The sequence below is a fragment of the Arachis stenosperma genome, chromosome 1 (genome assembly GCF_014773155.1).
Source record: "Arachis stenosperma cultivar V10309 chromosome 1, arast.V10309.gnm1.PFL2, whole genome shotgun sequence".
Lineage (NCBI taxonomy): Eukaryota > Viridiplantae > Streptophyta > Magnoliopsida > Fabales > Fabaceae > Arachis > Arachis stenosperma.
This window is the reverse complement of record NC_080377.1, coordinates 18,616,641-18,640,021: the sequence shown is the minus strand read 5'-3', so window position 1 is coordinate 18,640,021 and position 23,381 is coordinate 18,616,641. Positions and strand designations below refer to the sequence as shown.

The following is a 23,381-nucleotide window of genomic DNA, read 5'->3' as shown; positions in this document are numbered from 1 at the left end:
ATTCTCTCTTTTTTGCACCGTTTTGTTAATATTTATTAGTTTTCCAGATGTTATGGTACACAGGGATGCACGCATGGATGCAAGGGACCCTGACATCAACTGCCTCAATGCTAGTTGGCATATTGCAGGAGCTATCAATTTTAAAGTTAGTATTATCTTTATTGTTTAAATTAATAAGTGTATGCAATTTTATTTCGAGAATTTTTATAGAGTTAGTGTTTTAACACATGAGTAGATTGGATAATATTGAGGTAACACAATTTAGGTTAGTTGGCAAGTTAGTAACATGAGTTAGGTGTATAATTTACTCATAGTGAAAGTTAGATAACTAATTACTTTGATTTGATTAGTTAATTAAATATTTTTATTAGTTAATATTTTTTTTTAAATTCGGAGAGGATTTTTAAGTATTGGTTTTGTATTATGTTTATTATGTTGTGATGTTTATTTGAGTTACATTTTAGATTTGTTACAATAGATTTGGACATGCTAGAGAACTTAGTTGGGAATCGAATCTTTATAAAAGTTTTTCTTTTAAATAGAGGCCTCGCCTGCTACTACCTAGGCGGTTAGTAACACACTTGCACCCCCAGACGCTATCATCCTTTACTTGAGGGAGGCTGGGTTCGGCGACACGATGCAGCTTAGGGACTTTGTGTTTGACAACTCCCTGATCACTGTAATCGTGGAGCGCTGACATCCAGATATCCACACTTTCTACCTGCCATTGGGTGAATGCACCATCACCCTGCAGAATATTGCATACCACCTTAGGTTACGCACGCATGGGGAGCCAGTGGGTGGGTGCCTGCATGACTTCTAGACTTGGTACCAGCGACTGACATGGGAGTACGTGGAGGAGCTCTTGGGTGCCAGACCCCCACACGGTCTGCAGCAGGGTGCCCAGAAAAAGGAGTCATTTAGCATCAAGATGACATAGTTTTGGGACAGAATTCGCCATATGCCTCCGAGTACCACGGATCCATCCACCCTCCGATAATACACTAAGTGTTACATCATGCTGTTGATTGGTGGTTACCTGATTTCCGACAAGTCCAACAATCAGGTGCATATCAGATGGTTGCCACTGTTGCCTGACTTCGGGAGGTGCAGCAGTCTATCGTAGGAGTCTGCTGTACTTGCATGGACGTATCACTCCTTGTGCTATGCAGCCACTGTAAATACCGATTACCCGCTACCATTTGAGCATGTGCCTCCCTATCCTTCTGGACGAACAACTACTACAATCTCTCGTACGTACATATAATAATAGCTGAAATTAGTAGATATCTTGTACCTTCCAAAAGGGCGTTAATGCACTCAAATAGGCTAGTTGCATGTCCCTAAACCAACGTCCACCATCACAATGTTACAACCATATTTTCTTATTAAATCTACCGGCTCAGTAAGTCATCTCACACGATAACGTCCTCAGAACATCCATGTACCACTCGTACCCAGCATTGCTAGGACTGTATGCAGTATTAATGAGATACAGTTTGTCCTCGGCTGACTTGAACCGAGACATGAAGTTTGCAGCCATGTGCCTGACACAATACGCATGGTGTTCCCTAGGAGGCTTCTAGAGGCTGTCATCAGCTCTAAGTGTAGCCTTGATTTCTTGGAATCTATCAGATATAATCAGTAGCCCTTCTTGCAGTGTCACATGGCGTCTTATATTGGTAAGGAAGAATGACCATGATTTCGTACTCTCAAACTCAATAATGGCGAAGGCCATAAGGAGGATGTTATTGTTACTATCCCGTGCAACTGCAATTAGAAACACTCCACCATATTTGCCATACAAGTGCGTGCCATCTATGGAGACAAACGGCTTACGATGCTTGAAAGCTGCAATGCAAGGAGGGTATGACCAGAACATCTTGTTGAACCAACTGCCGTCGTGCACCATCAAGTGGCCATCATAATACGGCACTACACTGATATCACATACCATGCCAGGGAGACAACTCTGCAATGCTTGGAGCAACTGCAGCACCTTGTTGTATGACTCCTTCTAATCACCATATATCTACGCAATTGTTTTTTATTTTGCCATCCAAACCTTTCTCTACGACGGCTTGAAGTGATAGCTTTGTCTCGCTGTACTCTATAGAATAGAAATGGTCACTGACGGAGTGAACTGTATGAGTGGCAGGATGATTCTGCATATGAGGTTGCTGTCCAGCTGTCTGTGATCCTGTGACATGGTGGGGGCCAGACACGTGTGTGTGATCTGCTGAATTTACGCACCTCCCTAACCATTTTAAATATAGTCAAATTAGAATCTAACCAAAATAAGAATGACGAAGAAGATAATGAATTAAAATACAATAACACTCACCAATATCCCAGATTCTGTCGGAAGGCGACACAGAGACTATAAGGACAACCATCTGTAAATTATCGGCAACATACATTGTACTTTAACCGATCTGACTCGACTATCCGATACTCGATACTTCTCTGAATGTTGTAATTCTTCACGCCTTGCTGCACTGCCTCTTTGCTCCTGAATCTGTGACCAACCCGAAACTCCACACCACCATTGGTGTTGTAATTGTCGGCTCCCATATTCGAATACAGAGTTTCCTCGTGTAGTGCATCCAAATCCAATGTATGGTAGTGGCTGGGTACATATGATAACTTTGGAATTGGACATGGAGCAGGGAAAAGATATTAAATTGATCCACCAACAGGAGTCTCAGGTATGAACTCATCATCGTCGTCATCGTCAGAGGAACCACTTTTGTGGCTATCGGCAACATACTCTTTGTCGAATTCCTCATCCTCAACGTCCATGTTCTACACTAGACTAGCATAGTGCAATGGTCGTGGTGTGAGCGGAGAGTCATTCGGTACAAAGTTCAGGCCACTAGCACCACCACCACTACCAACATCATGAACCTCCGCAGAAAGCTCCATCACTTGTTCAACCATAATTCTACCATGCACGTCAAGCATTAGGCGCACATGCTTATCGCCATTGAGCCAGAATGGACGAAACCGAAATGCACCATTCTCTATCGATGCTAGCATCCTATACCCAACTCTACCAGTATCTTTTTTCTCCCTACCGCCGACGTGCGTCAATATCATACTCTTTAATTCGGACAACGAATTTTCTCTTCGAGTTTGAAACAACATAGGACTCTCACACTCAAATATAACCCTGCTATCACTGTTTTTCATCTGACAGTTGGGATACACCATCACAACAAAGAAAGCATTGCCACTAGATATTTTTGCTAAATTTTTTGAAGAAAAAAAACGGGAGAGAAAGAAGAATTGATTTTAGTCGTATTCTATCTTATTTACTGTGTAAATATTTTTTAATCTCACGTAAACATGATACGTTACCACATGTTCATGCCTTATCTCGTATACACTGTAAACGAGATAAGTCACTTAATGAAAATTCGTAAATACCCTCAAATTAACGTATATTTGTAATTAAAATATTTATTTTATTCTTTTAAAAAAATCCCATGCCAATTGCTTTTGGAATTTAGAAAGAACAGGTAAAACGTGTAAAACAAAAAGTAGTAAAAAAAATAGGTAAATACCAATTCGGTACCTGAAGATTTAAGCATTAATAAAATGGCACCTACCAGATGTTATCAACAAAATGGTTCCTGAACAATTTTTAAATTTGACAAAGTGATCATCCGCCATTTGACTCTGTTTTCATTGATAGAAAATGATGAGTTGACCAACAAATTTGATAAATTTTCTAATTTACCTTTAGTCACAAATCCTAATCTCATCCTCTTCCACCCCTAACTCTCATTGCCACCATCCTCTCACCTTATCCCAATTCTGTCATCACTCTAATCTTCTTCTTCTTCTTTTTCCTCTCATCTTCGTTGTGGTAATGGTGGTGTTCTTCTTCTCATCTTCGGCGGTGCTGTTTTTATTTTTCATCTTCTTTTTTATTGTTACTTAGCTTTAATATGTTTTGTTTTGATTATATTTGATTGTAGTTGTTTTTCTTTTTCTTTTTAGTTATGTTGTCACTGCTTTCATTTTTCTTCTTCCTCACTTCCCTGTTTTTGGGAATTTTTATTCATTCATAAATTTTGATTATCGTTTAATTGCTAAAGTCTCAATCTTTCTTCCATAAAATCAATGAGTTTGGCTTGTTGATAGTGATGCTGCAGGGTTGATGATGATGATCCTCCATTTTCATTTGTGAAGAAGAAGGAGGAGGAGGAATACAAGAGAGAGAGAGAGAATAGAACCAAGGATAAATTAGGGATTTTATCAAATTTGTTAGCCAACTCAACGTTTTTCGTTAATGAAAATGGAGTCGAATGACGGATGGTCATTTTTGTCAAATTTAAAAATCGTTCAAAGATCATATTATCGATAACATCTGTTAGGTACCATTTTGTCAGCGCTTAAATCTTTCGGTTACCAAATTGGTATTTACTTTAAAAAAATTATAAAATAATAAGTTAATGACACTGTATATGTAGCAAGAGACACTCATATAAAATGTTTAAACAATATAAAAGATACTACTATCACTTCTAATACACTAAACAAAAAAGTAAAAGAACCATAATTTTAAACACGCTCAAAACAAAATAATAGCAAAGAGAGTAAATACTTCAAAGTTATTTCTAGATGAGCAGTCCCTTCTTCCTTTTTATTTTTTAGTTTTTTTTTTATGAAAAATTATACAAATCTTATATAAAAATTAAAAATTTTCAGCCTCAATTGATTCAAAAGTATTTTGCTCCACTAGCTCTTTGAAATACTTTTAATGAATTTTAGAGAAAACTTCTTCTAACATTTTAGTAATTTTTTTTCTAAAATTTTACTAAATAATCTCTGTTGAATTTGAAAAATTAAATTAAAATTAATATGATGAACACATATTATTAAAAATATTTTTAATGTTTTATTAAATATTTCAAATTGTTGGTTTGATGTATTTGGTTAGTGTATAAGAAAACAAAATTCAGCACCATAACAAATTGATCCAAAAACAAATGATTGAACCTTGAAATTAAGAAAAAAGACAAACCCATTTACAAGCCCATGAAGCAAACTTAATGAATTAAAAGGAAGAAATCCAAAGAAGCCCAAAATCACAAGTCTATGAACCAAAATTGATAAATTAAACCTCTCTTGCTTCGATAACATCACTCATTCAAAGGAGAAGAAAGAAGAAAAATAGAAGGTACAAAAGAAAGGTCTATAAAAAAAGACTAAAAGATTTTTGCCACAGAAGGAAGGTTTTTGAAGAAGGGATAAAAGATTTTTGCCAAGAAAGAAAAAGAAAGGCTTCGATCAAGAAGCAAATCTATCTTGGTAAAGGTACAACAAAAGTTTATTTCCTTTTTTATGCTGCAGAGAAAAGGAAAGCTTCAAAGCCTCAAGCAAGAAAGAAGCAAAAATAGAAAATGTGAAGCCATCTTGGGTCAGATACTCATCAACGATCAGAATCAAAACTTGGAGCCAAAGTCAAGTTCAAGGATCAAGATTGAAAAAGGTTGAAGAAAAAGAATGAGAGAGAAGAGGTGAGCTTGCATGCAACAACCTCGGTCCTCTCAATCCTCTCTGATGAAGCCGCTACTACTCTGATGTTGGAGAAGAAAGATAATGTGAGGGTTGAACTTGTATCAACCTTGGAAGTTTCACCCTTCTACTACCCAAAAGCTGCCTGAGTTCTTCTCTTTCATTGATGTTCTTTTAGTTTCTTTTTCTTAGTATTGTCTGTCTGAGTCTCATGGTAAAAGGCAAACATGGTGAGGTTTGTAAAAAAAAAGTCAGTGAGAGGTAAAAGGCAGTACATAATATTAGAAAAAAAGCCATAGATGTCTTAGAGTTTTCTTTGTATATCTTTCTATTGTGTATCATGATCCTGTGGAGATTCTCTTACAAGTTGGGTTAGTACTTTGCACTTGAAAAGCTAGGTTTTGAGTCATAGTCAAATTTAGATTGGGTTTAGAATATGGATTTGTCCCAGATAAGATTGGATAGATCCTAAGGAAGCATTGGTGTTTGTAATCTTGAAAAAGAGATAGTGAAATTTCATCATTGTTGTAATAAAGATTGGATGTAGGCTACATTTATAACGATCCACATTTTTGAAAATATAAATATAAATAAGTTATAATTTATTTTATAAATTGGAATTTCTTATTTTTAGAAATTATTTTATTATAAGTAATTGAATTAATTTTATAACAATTTGAATTCAATCAAATTTATATTCTTATATATATTTTTGTTATGATGAAATATTTTACAAAATTAAAACTATAATTTTAGTAATTTGTAAATAATAAAAATTATATATATATATATATATATATATATATTAATTTGAGTAATTGATATTTTTAATTTAAAAATAAAGTTTAGTTAATAATTTATTATTGAGCTAGATATCTACCGATATGAATAAATATTGGTACTTTTCGGTAAATTTAGCTTTGTTAATGCTTTATCATATATCTTTTATTATTATGTTACTAATGTCATTTATATTAGTAACTCATATATATTATTATTTGCCTTTTAATATATCCAATTTTTATAGTTATTCGTTTAAAATATTTATAACTTGAATCGCTAACTCAATAGTTTAAGAACATGACACGTGTCTCCTAATGTGACACATGCCCCTATAACACATATAATCACATTAATCTTATTCTTCCCTTCATTTTGACCGAAGCCAAGAAAGGAAAAGAGAGAGAGCACAAGAAACTCCATGAAGCCACAAATCTTCGGCGTTCGATTTTTTGAGATCTGCAACTCTAATAAAAAATCTAATCAGATAAAAGTGTTCGTATCTTCTTCCTTTTCACGTTGATGTTACTTTTGTTTAGTAGAAGTTGATGGTGACATAGCTCCTCTTTTTCTTGAATTCGGCCAATTGGAGTTCTAGAAGGTACAGATGATTTCTAACGATTTCTTCTTCAACAACTCGGTCAGACGATTTCTAACGATTTCTAACAATTGATTGATTTATTGATTGAATTTGACTGAATTTATGTTGAATTTTTGTGATATATTGATATTTGTGATTAGTTTGGGGTTCGGTCAATTTAAGTGCAGCCAAGAACCGAATTGTTTTGATAAATTTGGGATTGGAATGTTGTTGGTAATCAAGTGGAATTGTTGAGATTTGATTATGATATTGAGATTTAATAAGAAATAAATTGATGACATGCTTTGAGATATGGAAATGGTTTGATTTTGGAAGCGGTTGAATTTTTAATTGGTTTAATTTTATAAATTTTTTGGATATTAGAAATGATTTTGATTTATTGAAAATGATTTGAAAGAATTTGAGAAATAGTTTAGATGGGACCCGAGAAGGATGGCAATGTCCGAGTTTTAGGGGTGATGCTGCCAAAATTTTGTTATAAAATTTAAGATTTTGTTTAAAATGTTATTTAGAAAAATATTGGATTTGAAAAGTTGTATTATTTGATTTTTGATTTATTAAGAAAATAGTTATATTTCGAGTTTAATTCATTTAAGAAAAGTATATGTTTTGAGTTCGATTTATTTAGAAAAGAATTATTTTACGATTTTAAATTATTTAAGAGAAGTATTATGTGTTAAGGTTGATTTAAATATGAAAAGGGCTTATGTTTTGAATTTGACTTAAAAATTTCATTCGGAGAAGTTTTAGTAAATTTAAAAGTAATTGAATTTTGATTGAATGATTTTGTTTTGCGACGTCTTGGAAAAAGTTAAAGAATTAATTTTAAGAATGGAACTCGGATTGGTGTTGGTTTTGACATTGGTTCGAACCTCTGATTTGTATGATTTGGTTTTGATTTGATTTAGAAACTTTATTTGATTAATTCAATTTAAGGAAACAATGATTGTTAAGGATCTCTAATGAACTTAAGAAAATGAGATTGGTTATTGTTCCCATAAAGTTTGGAGGCTTTGCTGAGGGGTTTAACTAATAAATGGTTTCTCTTTGTATTTTGAAAGAAGAATTGGTTTTAAGTGAAATTGTTTTAAAGATTTTGGAGAATGTCATAAGGAGGTGGTTTTGGTTTAAAAAGAAAACGAGAAGATAAATCGGCATGTATGATTATGGAAAGGTCACGAGAGGGTGACGATAATATGGTTAAGGTGCCGAAATATAGATGTTAATAAGCCGTGGGCTTTGTTTGTCATTTTGCGGGGATGCCCGTAAATATGGAATGGCTTCCACGAGAAGGGGTCACATGCTTCAGCTGGAGAATCAGCACCTGCAAGTACTTGCAAAGGTCATGTTTGATATTCTTCAACTAGAGAATCAGCGCCTGCAAGGAGTGAAAACTTGCAGAGGTTATGTTAATGGAATGCCTTATCCGACATGTGAGTTGGATTGTGTCGGGTGCGGGTCGAAACTAACAATTGAGCTCATTACCTGCGATAGGAATAGGCATGTATCATCCTTGTTTGCATATTTTATATTTGGTTCGGTGTGTAAATTGTTTGTGATTGTTTGAGTGTGTTTGTGATTTTCTTTGCTTGTTAATTTGAACTTCTATGACTGGTTATTATTCTGGGTCCTTGTGTTGGACTATGAATTAAGTTGAGCTGTGATAATTTCGACTTAACTAACTACTCCGACCCTACTAAGAACTCCCCACTTCTTACCCCCTATTTCCATCTCCTTCAGTTACAAGTGCGAAGGTTTAGTGTGGAGTTATAGGAGCATAGAAGATTATGTTTACAAGTTAAGCTGTTAGATTTTATTTTTCCCTCGTCGTTTATTGTTTTTAGTTTTTAGAAGGGTAGGATTTGTTTTTGAGAATCTTGAAATAAGTCTATGTATTAATGCTATGTTAATATATATATAGTGGTTCAGTGGTTTAAAATAAAAGATTTTCATTTTCTTAATTAAAGGTTTCGGCTCGCTTTTGCAAAGGCTCAATATTAAATAAATATAGTATGAAATTAAAAAAGTAGAGGTAGGTGACACCCGAACTTTTAGTACAATCATGAGGTGCTAAAAGTTAGGGTGTTACAACATTGCACCTTATAGCAGAACCAGGATATATCTGAGTATTTTTTCTTCTTCTCTTCTACTTTTCTGTTTCTGTAACTCAGGAGACAAAAATAAAAATATTTTTCAGTTGACCACGAGACAAAAGTAAAAATATCTCTTAAGTTCCCTTGAGAAAGAAAAAGCAATATTCAGCAGAAAACGATAGCTAAAATTCAACCTCCTTCTTTTAGCCACTGATAACCATCAATCTCTTTAAACCATTTTTTGTAATTTTCTCACTTCTATTCTTTTTTTTTTTGAAAACTCTCATTTTTAAAATTTTTTTTCTGAATCTTTTTTTCCTTTTATTTTAGGATTTTTTTTTTTTCTGAACGTTTTTTTCTCTCTCCCCTCTGCATTGATTTGTTCGTGATATTTATAAAAAAGATGTTCCTCTATTAATATAAATTGAAGAAAAAATTTCATCATCTATATATATTTTGGTCAGTATTTGTAATAATAGCTTGTAGATAAGATGTTCCTCTATTAATATAAATTGAAGAAAAAATTTCATCATCTATATATATTTTGGTCAGTATTTGTAATAATAGCTTGTAGATAAGATGACTACTTTGTTTTACAAGATTTTGGTGTTGTTAATTTTTTAAAAGGTTTCTATCTCTAACTTTATCCTGTTGTTAGTTTACTATTTATGATTTTTCATATTTTTTATTTTTATTTTTATTTTTTTATACTAACATAAAAAATATAAAATTATTTTTGTGATTTTTATGATTTTTTATTTTTTATTTTTTTTAAAATATAATAATAATAATAATAATAATAATAATAATAATAATAATAATAAAAATAAAATTATATGTTAGTTAAAATAAATAAAAAATAAATTTTATTTTGAATTTATAAAATATTCACTAAATAATAAAGATAAAAATGTATAAAATATTGAATCTATTATAAATAAAATTTTAAATATAATAAATTTTCTAGGATTTAGGGTGTATTATATTACATTGTGCGATTTTGATTAAATTAGATCGATTTTAAAAAGTAGATTCGAAATTCGATCAAATTCATGCGGTTTGTCAAATATAAAATTCGATCAAATTTAAATTAGTATGGTTTTAATTGATTTTCAGTTTGGATTAAATTAGATAAACGATTTAATTTAGATTACTTTAGATTTAAATACCACTACTAAAAGCCAATGTCAGAACTTTTAATGTTTTAAAAAGGGGATAAGTACGATTTTGGTTCCTAACGTATAGGCCAAAAATTTTATTCGTCCCTAACTTTTTTTTTACATACAAAATTGTCCCTAAGGTTCAGCTTGATTTTAAAATCGTTCTTTTGGACAAAAATACCCTTATTCCTTAATTTATCCCAATCCCCATTTTCTTTCTTCACTGCAATGAAAGGAGGACAGAGAGATAAAGACACTGGCAGTAGCAACGTGGGTGAGTAGAGATGCAGGCGGACAGAGACGCAGGTGGTAGCAATGCGAGCGGAAAGACACGCTGTCAGCAGCGAACCAGACAGGAAGAGAAGTATGCAACAGCCACGCAAACGGCAGTGACACGGGTGGAAAAAGATGCAGGCGGCAGCAACGCAGGCGGGCACGGGCGCAGGCGGCAGCAACTTGGGTAGGCACAGACTCTCACAGCAGCAACGTGGGCAGGCATAGATGTTCGCGGTGGTCTGAGTCGCCTTCTTCTCATTGCGGTGGTCACCCCCATTCGTACTCCCTCAAGTTCTATTCAAAGCCTTTCATCATATAAAATTTTGAGTATTTGGTGATGATTTTTGTTATTATTTGTGGATGATTTTTCTTCTTCAGTCTCTGTTAGTTTTTTGTTCTTGTTGTTATTGATTCTCTTTGTTCATCCTTCTCTTTTTCTGATTCGGCCTTTAAGAAATTGTGACATTTGTGTGAAAAATTGGTGTTGCTGATTCTTGAATTTTTGGAGTATATGTGAGAAATTGTGAAAATTAGGGTTGCTCAGTATGAGAACTTAGTTGGTGTTGCTGAGTATGAGAACTTGGTTATCTTTCAATAATGTTGGATCTGAGAGAGTGGGAGTCAATGTGTGTAAAATTGAGAAAGAGTAATTTTGTCCGAAAATTAGAGAAAGGACAATTTTAAAACTAAGTTGAACCTTAAGAATAATTTTGTATGAAAAAAAGTTTGAGGACGAATAAAATTTTCGACCTATACCTTAGGGGCCAAAATCGTACTTAACCCTTAAAAAAATAAATGTAACATATAATCTCTAAAATGACATAGGATTTCAAAACTTAAAATTTTAGATTTTAAACTAAAAAAAATTCGATCATAACATTTGTTATACACTATTTATTTTACAAATTGAATAATAAATTGATTGATATAATATTTTAATTATCTTTTAAATAATATATTATATAGATTTAGTTGATATCTTTATGTTTTTTTATTACAACTAGCTAGAAAATTTAAATTTTTGCTTCTATACAACTTAGAGGCCATATTTTAGAGAAGATAAAAACTATATATGCACTGTATGTAACTAACTAATTTATTTTTTGCTAACAGCGTTTGAGAAATACATATGAAAATCGCTAATAAACTTAAATGACATAATTTTTTCATATTCATTTAAGAAGTTGTAGATTCGAATGTAAAAAAAAATGTCTGAAAATCTATTTGTTCTGTAATTCGTAAACTGTGCCTACCAGATTAGCTAGTAAAGTAATATATAAAGCCGTAAATTTTCTTATTTTTGCACAAAATAAAATAATAAATTTTTTATTTAGATAAAAGAAACCCTAAAATTGGTAGCACAGTAGTATTTATTTGGACTTAGCACAGTAGTATTTGAGTCACGAAGGCCCACCTAGAGGCCCAAACAGCGTCAATCAACGTTCTGATTTGAAATTCGTGAGATTCCCGCTCTTCTCTCTATTTAAATTTCAACTCTCCCCACATTCTCTCTCCATATCCAGATAGCCGTTAGAACTTAGAACTCAGAACGAGAGAGAAATAATCAGAGAAAGAAAAAGAAAATGGCGACCAACATCGGCATCATGGATTCGGCATACTTCGTCGGTAGATCTGAGATTCTTACATGGATCAACTCCACTCTCCAACTCAGTCTCTCCAAAGTTGAAGAGGTAAGTAAAAGATTCTCTCTTTGTCTTTCTCTTTCTCTTTCTTTCTGTCACACTAAACCCTAAAAAAATTTGAAAATTCCGTTTGGTTCTTGTATTTTGCAAAATTGATAGGCATGTTCTGGCGCGGTTCATTGCCAATTGATGGATGCGGCTCATCCAGGGATCGTGCCGATGCACAAGGTCAATTTCGATGCCAAGAACGAGTACGAAATGATACAGAACTACAAGGTTCTCCAAGACGTTTTCAACAAGCTCAAAATCACCAAGGTCGGTTCGAATTTCATGAATATTCTCTGCTATTTATGTGGTTGATAAATTCAAATTTCTAATTGATTTTGTGGTTTTGTTTTGTTTTGTTTTTTTTTTTCAGCACATTGAGGTTAGTAAGCTTGTGAAGGGACGCCCTCTCGATAATTTGGAGTTCATGCAATGGATGAAGCGATACTGTGATTCAGTCAATGCCGGCGCCCACAAGTAATTTCTTAACGTTCTGTGTGACGCTTAGTTATTAAGATTTAAAGATTTTGTCATAATTTTGAGATTTCTAATCTAAGAAGTTGAACAGGTTCAAGTGCATGCTTGAATTATCTTACGTACTGTGTTCGAAATGAATTGCAACTTAAAGCATGTGTCCCTTTTATATGGGAAAAAAAGGATAGGTGATTCTCGATGTATTGGTTTTTAGGCTCTTGGTTTAATGATATCTGAATCGATTTTGGGGGTTATGTTTTTAAGGTTATCTGAAATTCTAAATTGCTTTATGTTTTTGTTATCATGGTATCTGAAATTTTGAATTGCTTTCTGTTTTTTATTCAACCTGTTTTGATTTGTAGTTTGGTTTAACATCATCTTGTTTTAGGAGATGTTTTTCTTAGCTTATAATTTATAATCATTAAATATGCAAAATTGAAACTTCAACTGTATGCTTCAAAATAAATTGCAATTAAAAAGGTTGTGTTGCTTTTGAGTTTAAAAAGTGATTTTTGAATAAAATTGGCTACAGGTATATTAAGTGCCTTGATATTCTAGTTTTGAATTTTGTCAAGTTTGGTTTTCCATGGATTTGTATATGGGCTTTTGGTTTGATATCTCAATTTGAATTTGAATGCTGCAGTTATAATCCTCTTGAAAGGAGAGAGGTTTGCAAGGGAGGAAGAGAAGGTGGCAAGAAATCAGCACAATCACAAGCCTCCACCAAGGCTTCTTCAGCACCGAAATCTCACTCTTCTCATCCTACTCGAAGAAATGAAGTGCCATCTGCAAATGCTGCTGCAAGTCAAGCTGCAAAGAGGCCCTCTTCTTCTGGTGGCCCTGCTTATGACGAAAAGGTGTGTGTCTTTTTTTTCTTTTTTTTTTTTTACAATCTAAAATTTATGAAAGCAATAGTAAAGTGCATTTATCTTGACTAATCCAAAATCAATGCAGATAACTGAGCTGAAGCTATCCATCGATAGCCTCGAGAAGGAGCGCGATTTCTACTTTGCGAAATTGAGGGATATTGAGATACTCTGCCAAACACCAGAGATAGAACGCTTACCGGTATTGCACTCTTTTTTTCCTTTGGTTTTTTAACTGAATATGGACTCCAATACTGATTATTGAGGTTCTTTTTATCATTTTCTTCAGGTTGTTGCAGCAATACAGAAGATATTGTATGATGCTGGGAATGATGGAACAGCCATGGCCGAAGCTCAAGCTATGATTTCTTCTGATCGCTACGAGGATGCTGCTGGATTGAGCCCCATCGCGGAGGTTTCAGACGAGAGAAGCGCTTCCGAAAACCAGAAGAGAAAGAATATTGTGAATCCAGAGTTTGATGCTGCTGGCATCACAACTCCGAGACAAAGGCTTTCAGACATTTCCAATGTTCACTGCAGCGAGTCACCTCTTGTATGACTTGCTAAAAGAAAATGGCTGTTTTTTTCTTCAACTATGAGCTTGTATTGCTCTGGGTGAATGTGTTGTGTTGGGTGAATTATGTGCAAGGATTAGTATTGTTCTGCTTCTATATGAATACTCGTGTATCTGATATATGCTATATGATTACAGGAATCAAATATTTTATCAGGACAAGTTTTTTTTACAATCTTATTGGGTGATTAAAAACATACTGTATAATTAACACCCCTTACAAAACTTATCTTCCTAATCACTATAAAGGGGTATAACGGCCTCTGCTTTTTGCTAGGACTTTGAATGCTCTTTGGTTTTGAAGAAATAAATACATCTTCCATAGGACTTGAGAGCCTGAGGAAGGAAAAATTCATGAGCTCGTGTTTCATATGGTAAAGGACTATCATATAGCTAACTGCCTAACTCTGAGTGTTTGCAAAGGTGAAAAAGAGAGTCAGTGCATTTTAGGAGAGATTACGACTCGGTTGACAAATAGGGAAGGGCGGCTGGTGGAGGAATTTTGAGGGATCACGATGGGAGGTTCATTGCTTGCTATAATGTGAACCTTGGTTGTTATTCGGTAACCTCAGCTGAGCTTTGGACTATTTTATTTGGTTTAGATTTGGTGCTAAGTATGGGTTTTCATGAGGTTGAAATTGAGGTGAACTCTGCTACAGCTGTTTGGTTATGCTTACAAGATGTTGGTGAGTTGTATTCTTCAATATCATTTATTTGTGGCAGCTATCAAGAGGCGTTGTAGCGGATTTTGTAACTCAATTCTTCATCCTGAGTATAGGGAGACTAATACTTGTGCAGATAAATTTGCATTTTAGTCATAATTTATCTTATGGTTGTCATATTTACTTTATATTATTAACTTGTATTTCTATGTGTTTCCATGCAAATTTAGTTGGAATTACTCTTTCTTGAATAATTTCGATATCGTTTTTTTTTTTTGAGCTTTTAGTCCGGTTGTTCCAAAAAAAAAGTATCCGTTACAAATCAACTTTATCTATTAGAAATGTCCTATCCTAATAACATCATAAAAATCAAATGAACACATGACAAAATCTTATTGGGTGGTCCAATGACCCAAAATGTAGCATTTTGCTTTGGTGACACGTGGACGTGGGTTTGCGTGTGAGCAGACCCTTTTCCTATGCCTATATAATCGTCTTTGAAGTAGTAATCAACTCCCAACATCCGTTATTACCTGAAATATTTTGTTTATAGCAATTTTTAAATAAAAGAAGACTAAAAAACAAAAAAAAAATCTTAAAACTGAAGCATCTAAAGAGTAACACCAAATTAAATTTCCTCAAGGAAGAAGCAGTATCTAGATCAAAGTCCTTTGTTAAGATGAATGCACAACAAGTAAAGAATCTATATCCTTAATTCCTCTGTTTCTATGTTAATTGTCGTTAATCAATGTGTTGTTATGTTAATTCTCACACTAGAGAATCTATATCCTTATTTCCTCTGTTTCCAAAGTTGATTGAAACTTGCATGATGAGTTCCTATGTCAGAATGAGACCATGAACACAGAAGCAAGTGCCACTCAAACAAGGGTGGAGACGGTGGAATATCGATCCTCGGCCAGGCAACCGCAAGAACAGAGGAAGGTGGAGGTGATTCACCAGCACCAGCACCATCCCAACACCACCACCAAAACCAAAACCAGCGGTGGCATTCTTACTGAAGCCGCAGCCGCCGTGTCGTCTACTCTGGAGTCTGCAAAAGATGCCTTGTCCAAGAATTAATGTCAACTCAGAATGTCCCATTCCCATAGATAATTCAGCATCTAAACAAGTTTGTTTAGGCCATGTAAATTTGGCTTGGTTTATGTTTCATTTGTATCTTCTGTTTTTGCTATGGCTAGTTGCACTTCTTATTATTATTATGATCATTTTTTTAATTTGTCAATTTTCTTTGTTAAGATATTTTTTGGTCAAAATGTGTAGTTCAATAGATTCCTTCTTTCATTTCTCAACAACAGCATTATACAGATACTTGTAATTCTAATAAATGACCTAATTGTGGAAGCAGGGAAATAAACAAAAAGAGATTTTTTTTTTCTTTAAAAAATGATTATTAGAATGATGCTTTCTGCATGAACCACTGCCTTTTATTTTTCTTTAAAAAAACCCGCACAAAATGATTGTGCTAAAATTAAAGACATATTCGAATGCTTTTATTTATGTCAAGCACAATATGAGAATGTTACAGCTGGAACGATCCACATTCTCTTTTACCCAACTTGGGCCTCCTTTATGCTTTCATCAATCCACATTTGAATCTTATTCCTATCAATTCTTAATGGTAATTTCCCGTTTTGATGATTCTATAATACGCCATCTGCTAGTGTGAACTACTTACAGATATTTTGCTATAAGATATCATCTAAGCAGGTAAATTATTTCTTCCTTTTCTTTGTCATAAATTGTTTAATTGACTCTGGAGAATTCTGTTGGTCTTACTTTTCTGTTTTTTTAGCCTCAGATTGAGTTCCTAGTAGGTACAATGGGTTTGATGATATCACGGCTATTCAGAATGCTGTATTCAAAGAAAGAAATGAGGATTCTCATGGTAGGTCTTGATGCTGCTGGCAAAACCACCATACTCTATAAGCTGAAACTTGGAGAAATTGTCACTACCATACCAACCATAGGTGATCCACTACTTACTTCATCCCATGATTAAGTGTTTTGTGTCTTTGTTTGCTTGGTGTTGGAAGAGGATGAAAAATTGAAAATCAAAGTTTGTTTGGTTTCTGTTTCTATTTCCTGTGTTTATTTTTGGTGTTCTATTTTCAGGATTTTAGGAAGACCAAGAGATTTTGTTGTTTTTCCTGTTTCCAATATTTTCTTAGCAAAATTTGTTAAATAAAAATATTGAAAACAAAACAGAAAATGAAGGCAGAAACTAATCATTTATTACGTTGATGAAGTTCAATACATGATTTTTAGCATGCGTTTGGCAAAATCAACTTATGCTTTTACATTATTTTCAGTCCAGCATGTTTTGAAAAAATGGTTTCCCCTTAGAACAAGCCATTAACATAGATGGCAAAATATTACTTCGAAAATTCAGTTGCAATTTTCACTTTCTATCCAATTTTACTCTTCACTAAAGAAGTTTTTAGATTGTCTGTCATTAGTTCATTATAACAAGAAAGAATATAGTTGTTAATTACTTTCTTAATGAAACAGGTTTCAATGTTGAGACTGTTGAGTACAAGAATGTTAGCTTCACAGTTTGGGATGTTGGAGGACAAGACAAGGTACAACATGTGATTTATGACCTTTAATCCTAGGTTTGTCAAAGATTTATGTATGATCTAATTATTTTGCCAAATTCTATGTAGATTCGACCACTGTGGAGACATTATTTTCAGAACACACAAGGGCTCATCTTTGTGGTAGATAGCAATGACAGAGAAAGAATTTGTGAAGCCAGAGATGAACTCCATAGGATGCTAAGTGAGGTGAGTAATGAAATCCTGATTTGAATTAAAAGGAAATATGTGATTGAAACCATATTGTTCCTTGCAGATTGAACTTCGCGACGCAACATTGCTAGTTTTTGCCAATAAGCAAGACCTTCCAAATGCCATGAGTGTTTCAGAAATAACAGATAAACTCGGTTTGCATTCGCTTCGCCAGCGCCGCTGGTAAGTCACAATTTAATTAAAGACCTAGGAAAACTTGGAGTAGAAGCAAGAGCTCCACCTAAAATGAATTTATCAAACTAACTAATTCAATTTTTTTACATGCCTTGTATACAGTACTCCCAAAATTTCAAAATATCCGTTCATTTAAAACCTTGCTTCATTTATATCTGAACATATCGAGTTGCAATTATATCTTTAAATTTATAGGCAAGTTTTAATTTAGTCTCTAAAATTTTAATTATCCCTATTTAATCCCTAAATTTTGAAGACGTGTCTCATGTTAGTTTTTGAAAATAATTTTCAACGCACAGATGTTAACAAGACCTAAACAATAGGATGTCAGTGAAACGACGTCATTTTGGTTTTGGTACTCAAATAGCCTAAAAAACATTTATTAAAAGTTTTCCTCACAAAATTAGCGACATGACGTGGTTTTTGAGTTATTTAAAAACCAAAACCAAACTACATCAATTTACAGATGATTGCAATATGGCATTGACTGTATATGTCAATGCTTCACTAACATTTGTGTGCTGAAAATTGTCTCAGAGACAAATAATATGAGTCACGTTTGTAAAATTTGGAGACTAATGGCCAGTTTGGATAAATAACTTAATTAAGTTCTTTTAAAAAAAGAGTTTAAAATATAATGCCTTATATTAAAAGTATCTTATAAATAAATTATTTTATATTGAAAAAGTTATCATATAAGTATTTAATTTAAAGTTGTGTAATAAATAGGAGTGATAAAATAGCTTTTGAAATTGAGAAAAGTCAAATTTTTTTACTTCTTCGAAAGCTTTTCTTAAATAACTTTTTGAAAAGTTAAAAACATATATAAAAAACTATACCAAATACCATTAATATGACTTGTCATAAATCAAAAGTCCAAAAAAAATTCCTAAATGGGCTCTATACAGAGGTAATTAAAACTTCATAACTAAATTAAAACTCGCATATAAATTCAGAAATTAAATTGAATATTAACTCTTATAAATATATATAGAAAAATTTAACGTCATAGATATTTTGGAATAGGTGGAATATGCATATGTGTAAAGTATAAACGAGATAGTGGATACTACAATAAAAATTTTATAATTGTCTTCATGTAAAATTTTTTTTTTTTACCTTTGAATGATAGATTGTATAATTAGATTTTAATATTTATAAAAATGTTGTCTTTCTTTAAAATATAATTAAATAAATAAGTCACATTTTTAAACAAAATATCTTTATGAAAAGATATTTTTATCGTCTTCATTTGAGTAATTACCAAACCAGATAACTCAAAGTTAACAGATAAGTTGTAACAAACTGTTGAGTTTGCATATAAGAATAAGTTGTTAGACTTGTCTCCACAGTAGAATCTCTAAGCATAAAGTACTTAGAGCTATGTATGCTATCTAATTTGTTATTGATAAGTGCAGGTACATTCAGGCAACTTGTGCTCCATCTGGCCAAGGACTATACGAAGGGCTTGATTGGTTATCCAGTAACATATCCACCAAGGTCATATAATTTATAATCCAAGCTATCATTGTTTCTGATCTTTCTCTCATCTATGAAGAAAACAAGACCGGTACATAAATATATGGTGTAATGTAATCTAAAACAAAAATAGTTATACATATACACTAAGATTAGTTATTATCTATTTTTTTTGTGACTAATTATTATCTATTTATATATAAATATGTATTTTTAATTTATTTATAATATATATTTTATACTAATAACTAATATTAGTATATATTTAGCATGGTTAATCTAAAATGTTTCATTTTTTTTATGGACATATGTAATATATTTAGGCGTATAATTGTTTTGAGGGATACCTAAAATATTGATTTTAGGCTTGAACGTGACGTTCAAACTCCTTCTGAGACAACGTCTGACTTGTTCTTACGGAATGGAGCCGCCGTCCGAGTTCTTTGTAAGGAGGTGGAGAGTGTTACGTGTAAGAGACTCCGATGCTTGAGTTAAAAGGGATTTTTAAGCAGGATTTTAGCTCCACATTTATTGGTGGATAACCGTTCCCTTTATCTGAGAAGTTTGTTGGGATCTATCTTTCAGGGAAGATAGAGGTAGTTAGAGAGATTTGCGGAGGCAGTTACTTGCTTGGACAAGTAGAGCTGAGCTCCTTTTGTTGCGTCTGACCTCTTTAAAGAGGTTGGATATACAGCATAGGCCCCTCTTTAGACTGGGCCTTCTACTTTTATTGGGCCTGGCTTTCATGAATTTGGGTCAGAGTATGAACAGTGCCCCTATTTGAATCCGAGCTTTATATGAGATCGGGTTCAAGCATTTCATGGCTCTAGTCTTGACGTTGGGTACGCCGTCTTCAAGAGGTCGGGTACTCGACGTGTTTTTGAAAATTTGAAATTTTGAGCATTGCCCCTTTAAATGAAGGGCGAATGTTTCACGACAGTTCCCTTGAGATTTGCGCATGTCTTTAATGGGGGACGAAAGGACTATTTTGCCCCTTCTTTCTTATAAAATGTTCCACGGTTTTCTTATTCCTCATTTCTGAAAATGCTTTCGTTGCTCTCTTCTTCGGAAAAATTCCCTCTCTTTGTTTGCTTCACGATCATTTTTTGTTTTCAAGATTTTCTCTATCTTGATTTGTTTGAGAGAGCATTTAGTGAAGAAGATTGTTCGTGTCTTTTCCACTTGACGTGCCTCTTTCCTTATTCGAATTCTTAATCAAGGTTGGTACTGCTGACTTTTGACTTCTTTTTGTTTAAATGTTTGTTGGTCTTGTTGAATCTGTTTGCATTGAGGCAACCTTTTAGGTAGCAGTAGAGGTTCTTCATAATGTTGGTTTTGTTTCTATCTTTGAAACTTTTCTCTGAAAAAATTGTTGGCTGCTGCCACTTTGTCTACTAATGAAAAATTCTTTCGAAACTGCCTTGTTAAAATTGTTTTTTTCCGTTTGTGATGTGTTTGAACTACGTTTCTAGAGTTTTGAGGGATTGTGGTCTTTTGTGACTCATTGGTTATGTTCGTGTTGCCCCCAATGATGTCGCTGTTATCAGCGCAGAAGAGATGCCATTTCTGTTTATTCTTGTTTTGAAAAGATGTTTTTCAAATCGCGTTTTGCATTTTATTTCTTTTGTCTGACTTCTTTTGAATGATGCCCGAGTTCTGTAGTGACGATTTCTTTGTTGTATTTGTAGATGTAGATTTTATGACTCGGTTAGTCATAAAAGATATGCCGATAAAAGTCTCCCTCTCTTTTGACTTAGGTAGATACTCCCGTCCTTATTGCTGTCCCTGTAGTTGATAAAGAGTACTATGAGGTATTCCGTATGCATCATAGGTTATATGGAAATAGAGAGGATGAGAGAAATTACGAGATAATAGTGCCCGATCCCGAGTAGAGGGTGTGATTTCCTCCCTTAGACGACTCGGAACGTCCCCTTTTATATGCATATGACTGCTTCTTTACAAAACTAGGCATTACATTCCTTTTTTCCAATTTTGAAACGAACATCCTCTAGACCTATAATGTCACTCCTTCCCAACTTCACCTAAATTTTTGGGCTTTTTTGAAAATCTACCAGCTTTTATGTCAAGAGCTCAAGGTCTGACCTTCCCTCAAGGTCTTCTTTCACCTTTTTGTCTTGACAAAATCCGGATCTTCGAAAGGGAAGTCTTCTTGGTTTTCCTTTTGCGTTATTCAGGGTAGAAAGGTTTTTTACATTTACGATGAATTCTTCCACGATTTTAAAAATTATTTCTTTAAAATTCGAGCTGTAGAGGTGCTTGGACTTTCTATCTAGATAAAAAAGATGAGCCTTCTTTTCCACTGTACTGGGAGTAAAAACCCTTAATAGCTAAGTACAATGTAGATGCCTTAGATGATATTGAAAAGTGTGTGGTGGACGTGTTTGAAGAGTGTTGGGGACGAACTCCTCACTTGGATACTAAAAGATTCTTAGGAAACCCCAGTTAACTTCGATCCGAGCTAGGTAGATTTTTTACCTTTAGCTTTTATAACCTCCCAATTGTAACTTGTTTAGCTAAGTGACTTTTTATTTCTATTTTGTAGAGACCATAGATCCGAAGTATGTGGCAATGAAACAACTGAGCAAAACCAAGAAGACGGTTGTGGCTCAAGGTATTCAGGAAAAAGAAGTCGGGGTGCTTCTGTCTGACCTTCCCCGAAGAAGATGGATTCGGGTTCTTCAGCCCAAAAGAAGGTCATCCCCACCCCTTCCATTCAATTCATTTCCCCTGATTCCCCATCAAAAAGTACGGCAGTCCCTGCTTTTCCTTCATCTTTAAAGCCTCCTCCAAAAAGGCAAAAAATTACTAGAGAGGAGCATTTATGATACAGGGTTTGACGAGATTGCTTGGAATGATAAAAGCATCTTTTTCCATAGCCACATTAGAATGGACGATGTAGCTATTCAGAACCATCTCCAGCTTATGACCTAAAATGGAATTCGGATAGCTGGCATATGTACATCCTTGGTCATGGAGCTGTAGAAGACTCCCCTTAGTGCCACCCATAGCTCTTTGGTGGCGGCTCGAGCTGAGATGGAAAGGCTTAAAGAGATAAAGAAGGAGTTGGAGGAGGAAAAAGACGGGTTAACTTCTGACTTAGAAAAAGCTCGGTCTCGAGTAAAGAAGGCAGAAGCAGCTGCAGCCATGGCAGAGGGGATAAAGAAGAAAGCAGAGAAAAGTTATACTTGTGTTTATGGGGAGAAAATTTACCTTCAGGAGAAGTTAAAAAATGCCAGAGAGGAATATGTTGCTCTTCAAGAGTCTGTGGTCGAGGGAATGGACGAAATGTTTAACAATCTGAAAGCTCAAGTCCAGGTCCTTGCCCCCGGGGTCGATCTTTCCTTGTTCAGTCAAGACAACATAGTGGTTGATGAAAAGATCGTCCCGGCCCCCGAGGACGAGGAGGAGGATCCTTTGCCCGACTCAAAATCTTCGGGAGCGCAAGGCGGTCAAGCTTCTCAAACCCCCGAGGTCCAACCCGAGGTCATTAATGCTGAACTCCCTCCTTCGCCTCCTGGTGCTATCCCGGCTGTACTGGTCTCTGTTCATCCTCCGACCCCTCCTGCCCGAGGTCAAGACATCGTGACGAAGGAGGGTCTTAACCTTCTTTTTGGCCCCTCTTTGTAGTTTTTCGTGGTTTTTCTTTTTGTTGAATGGCCCGAGTTGTAGGTCTTTGACAAACGATTTATTTTGTAATAGCGGGTAGTTTCTTAGACACTTTATTTTATATCATTATAGTTTTAACAACTTTTTGTAGTTGTATTCAAACAACTTTGAAATTTAGAAAGCTTTTTTGCTCTTTTAAATGAAGCTAAGCCTATTTTTTTTTTGGAATTTAGCTTTTATATAGTTGCTTAGTTTGTTATTATGTCTTAGCAACTTTTTTCAATGCTGCTCTTTTGCTGAACCCAAACAATGAGCATATTTCCTTTTTTAAGTTCCGACTTCGTGTAGTCAGACTTTGTTAAGTTACTTCTACACTTCGTTTTTGTTCGGCCTTATAATTGAGGTCGGGCTTTACGAGTTGTTTATATAATTTCTTACATTAATTTGTACCTCGTCGCTTCATCTTGCTGACTGTTTTAGGTAAGGCAATGATTTTCCCGTTTTATCAAGCTTAAATTAATGCGTTTTATAGGATACTTTCTGAAGAGTAAATGGAATTTTTATTGAAGGATA

General features: G+C 34.2%; 4 protein-coding genes across 5 annotated transcripts; all 4 read left to right on the top strand.

Moving 5' to 3' along the window:
* The first annotated feature begins 11,971 nt into the window (after positions 1–11,971).
* On the top strand, positions 11,972–14,310 carry LOC130940483 (microtubule-associated protein RP/EB family member 1C). The gene is made up of 6 exons (XM_057868618.1): positions 11,972–12,127; positions 12,239–12,394; positions 12,498–12,601; positions 13,242–13,455; positions 13,553–13,666; positions 13,754–14,310. The coding sequence occupies exons 1-6, from the start codon at positions 12,020–12,022 to the stop codon at positions 14,021–14,023; spliced, it is 966 nt and encodes a 321-aa protein (XP_057724601.1). The 5' UTR covers positions 11,972–12,019; the 3' UTR covers positions 14,024–14,310.
* Positions 14,311–15,233: 923 nt separating this feature from the next.
* Positions 15,234–15,986, top strand: LOC130977703 (uncharacterized). 2 transcript variants are annotated; one of them, XM_057902221.1, is made up of 2 exons: positions 15,234–15,394; positions 15,547–15,986. In XM_057902221.1, the coding sequence occupies exons 1-2, from the start codon at positions 15,380–15,382 to the stop codon at positions 15,778–15,780; spliced, it is 249 nt and encodes an 82-aa protein (XP_057758204.1). In that variant the 5' UTR covers positions 15,234–15,379; the 3' UTR covers positions 15,781–15,986. The 2 variants fall into 2 exon arrangements, with proteins under 2 accessions (XP_057758204.1, XP_057758198.1); XM_057902215.1 differs by having other exon boundaries at positions 15,240–15,394; positions 15,535–15,986.
* Positions 15,987–16,314: 328 nt separating this feature from the next.
* Positions 16,315–19,379, top strand: LOC130972374 (ADP-ribosylation factor 1-like). The gene is made up of 6 exons (XM_057897171.1): positions 16,315–16,428; positions 16,514–16,688; positions 17,230–17,300; positions 17,385–17,504; positions 17,572–17,690; positions 19,121–19,379. Exons 2-6 carry the CDS (start codon positions 16,541–16,543, stop codon positions 19,209–19,211), a joined length of 549 nt encoding a protein of 182 aa, XP_057753154.1. The 5' UTR covers positions 16,315–16,428; positions 16,514–16,540; the 3' UTR covers positions 19,212–19,379.
* A 1,601-nt stretch (positions 19,380–20,980) lies between these two features.
* LOC130961854 (uncharacterized) lies at positions 20,981–22,914 on the top strand. The gene is made up of 2 exons (XM_057887926.1): positions 20,981–21,664; positions 21,745–22,914. The coding sequence occupies exon 2, from the start codon at positions 22,236–22,238 to the stop codon at positions 22,827–22,829; it is 594 nt and encodes a 197-aa protein (XP_057743909.1). The 5' UTR covers positions 20,981–21,664; positions 21,745–22,235; the 3' UTR covers positions 22,830–22,914.
* The last annotated feature ends 467 nt before the right edge of the window (positions 22,915–23,381 follow it).

Excerpts from the sequence above, each read along its gene's own strand:
- LOC130940483 (XM_057868618.1), top strand. The coding sequence starts at position 12,020 with ATGGCGACCAACATCGGCATCATGGATTCGGCATACTTCGTCGGTAGA. Across the intron at positions 12,602-13,241 it reads GTCAATGCCGGCGCCCACAA|TTATAATCCTCTTGAAAGGA; the intron begins GTAATTTCTTAA and ends TGAATGCTGCAG. Across the intron at positions 13,667-13,753 it reads CAGAGATAGAACGCTTACCG|GTTGTTGCAGCAATACAGAA; the intron begins GTATTGCACTCT and ends CATTTTCTTCAG.
- LOC130972374 (XM_057897171.1), top strand. The coding sequence starts at position 16,541 with ATGGGTTTGATGATATCACGGCTATTCAGAATGCTGTATTCAAAGAAA. Across the intron at positions 17,505-17,571 it reads TCCATAGGATGCTAAGTGAG|ATTGAACTTCGCGACGCAAC; the intron begins GTGAGTAATGAA and ends TGTTCCTTGCAG. Across the intron at positions 17,691-19,120 it reads TCGCTTCGCCAGCGCCGCTG|GTACATTCAGGCAACTTGTG; the intron begins GTAAGTCACAAT and ends TGATAAGTGCAG.
- LOC130961854 (XM_057887926.1), top strand. The coding sequence starts at position 22,236 with ATGGAAAGGCTTAAAGAGATAAAGAAGGAGTTGGAGGAGGAAAAAGAC.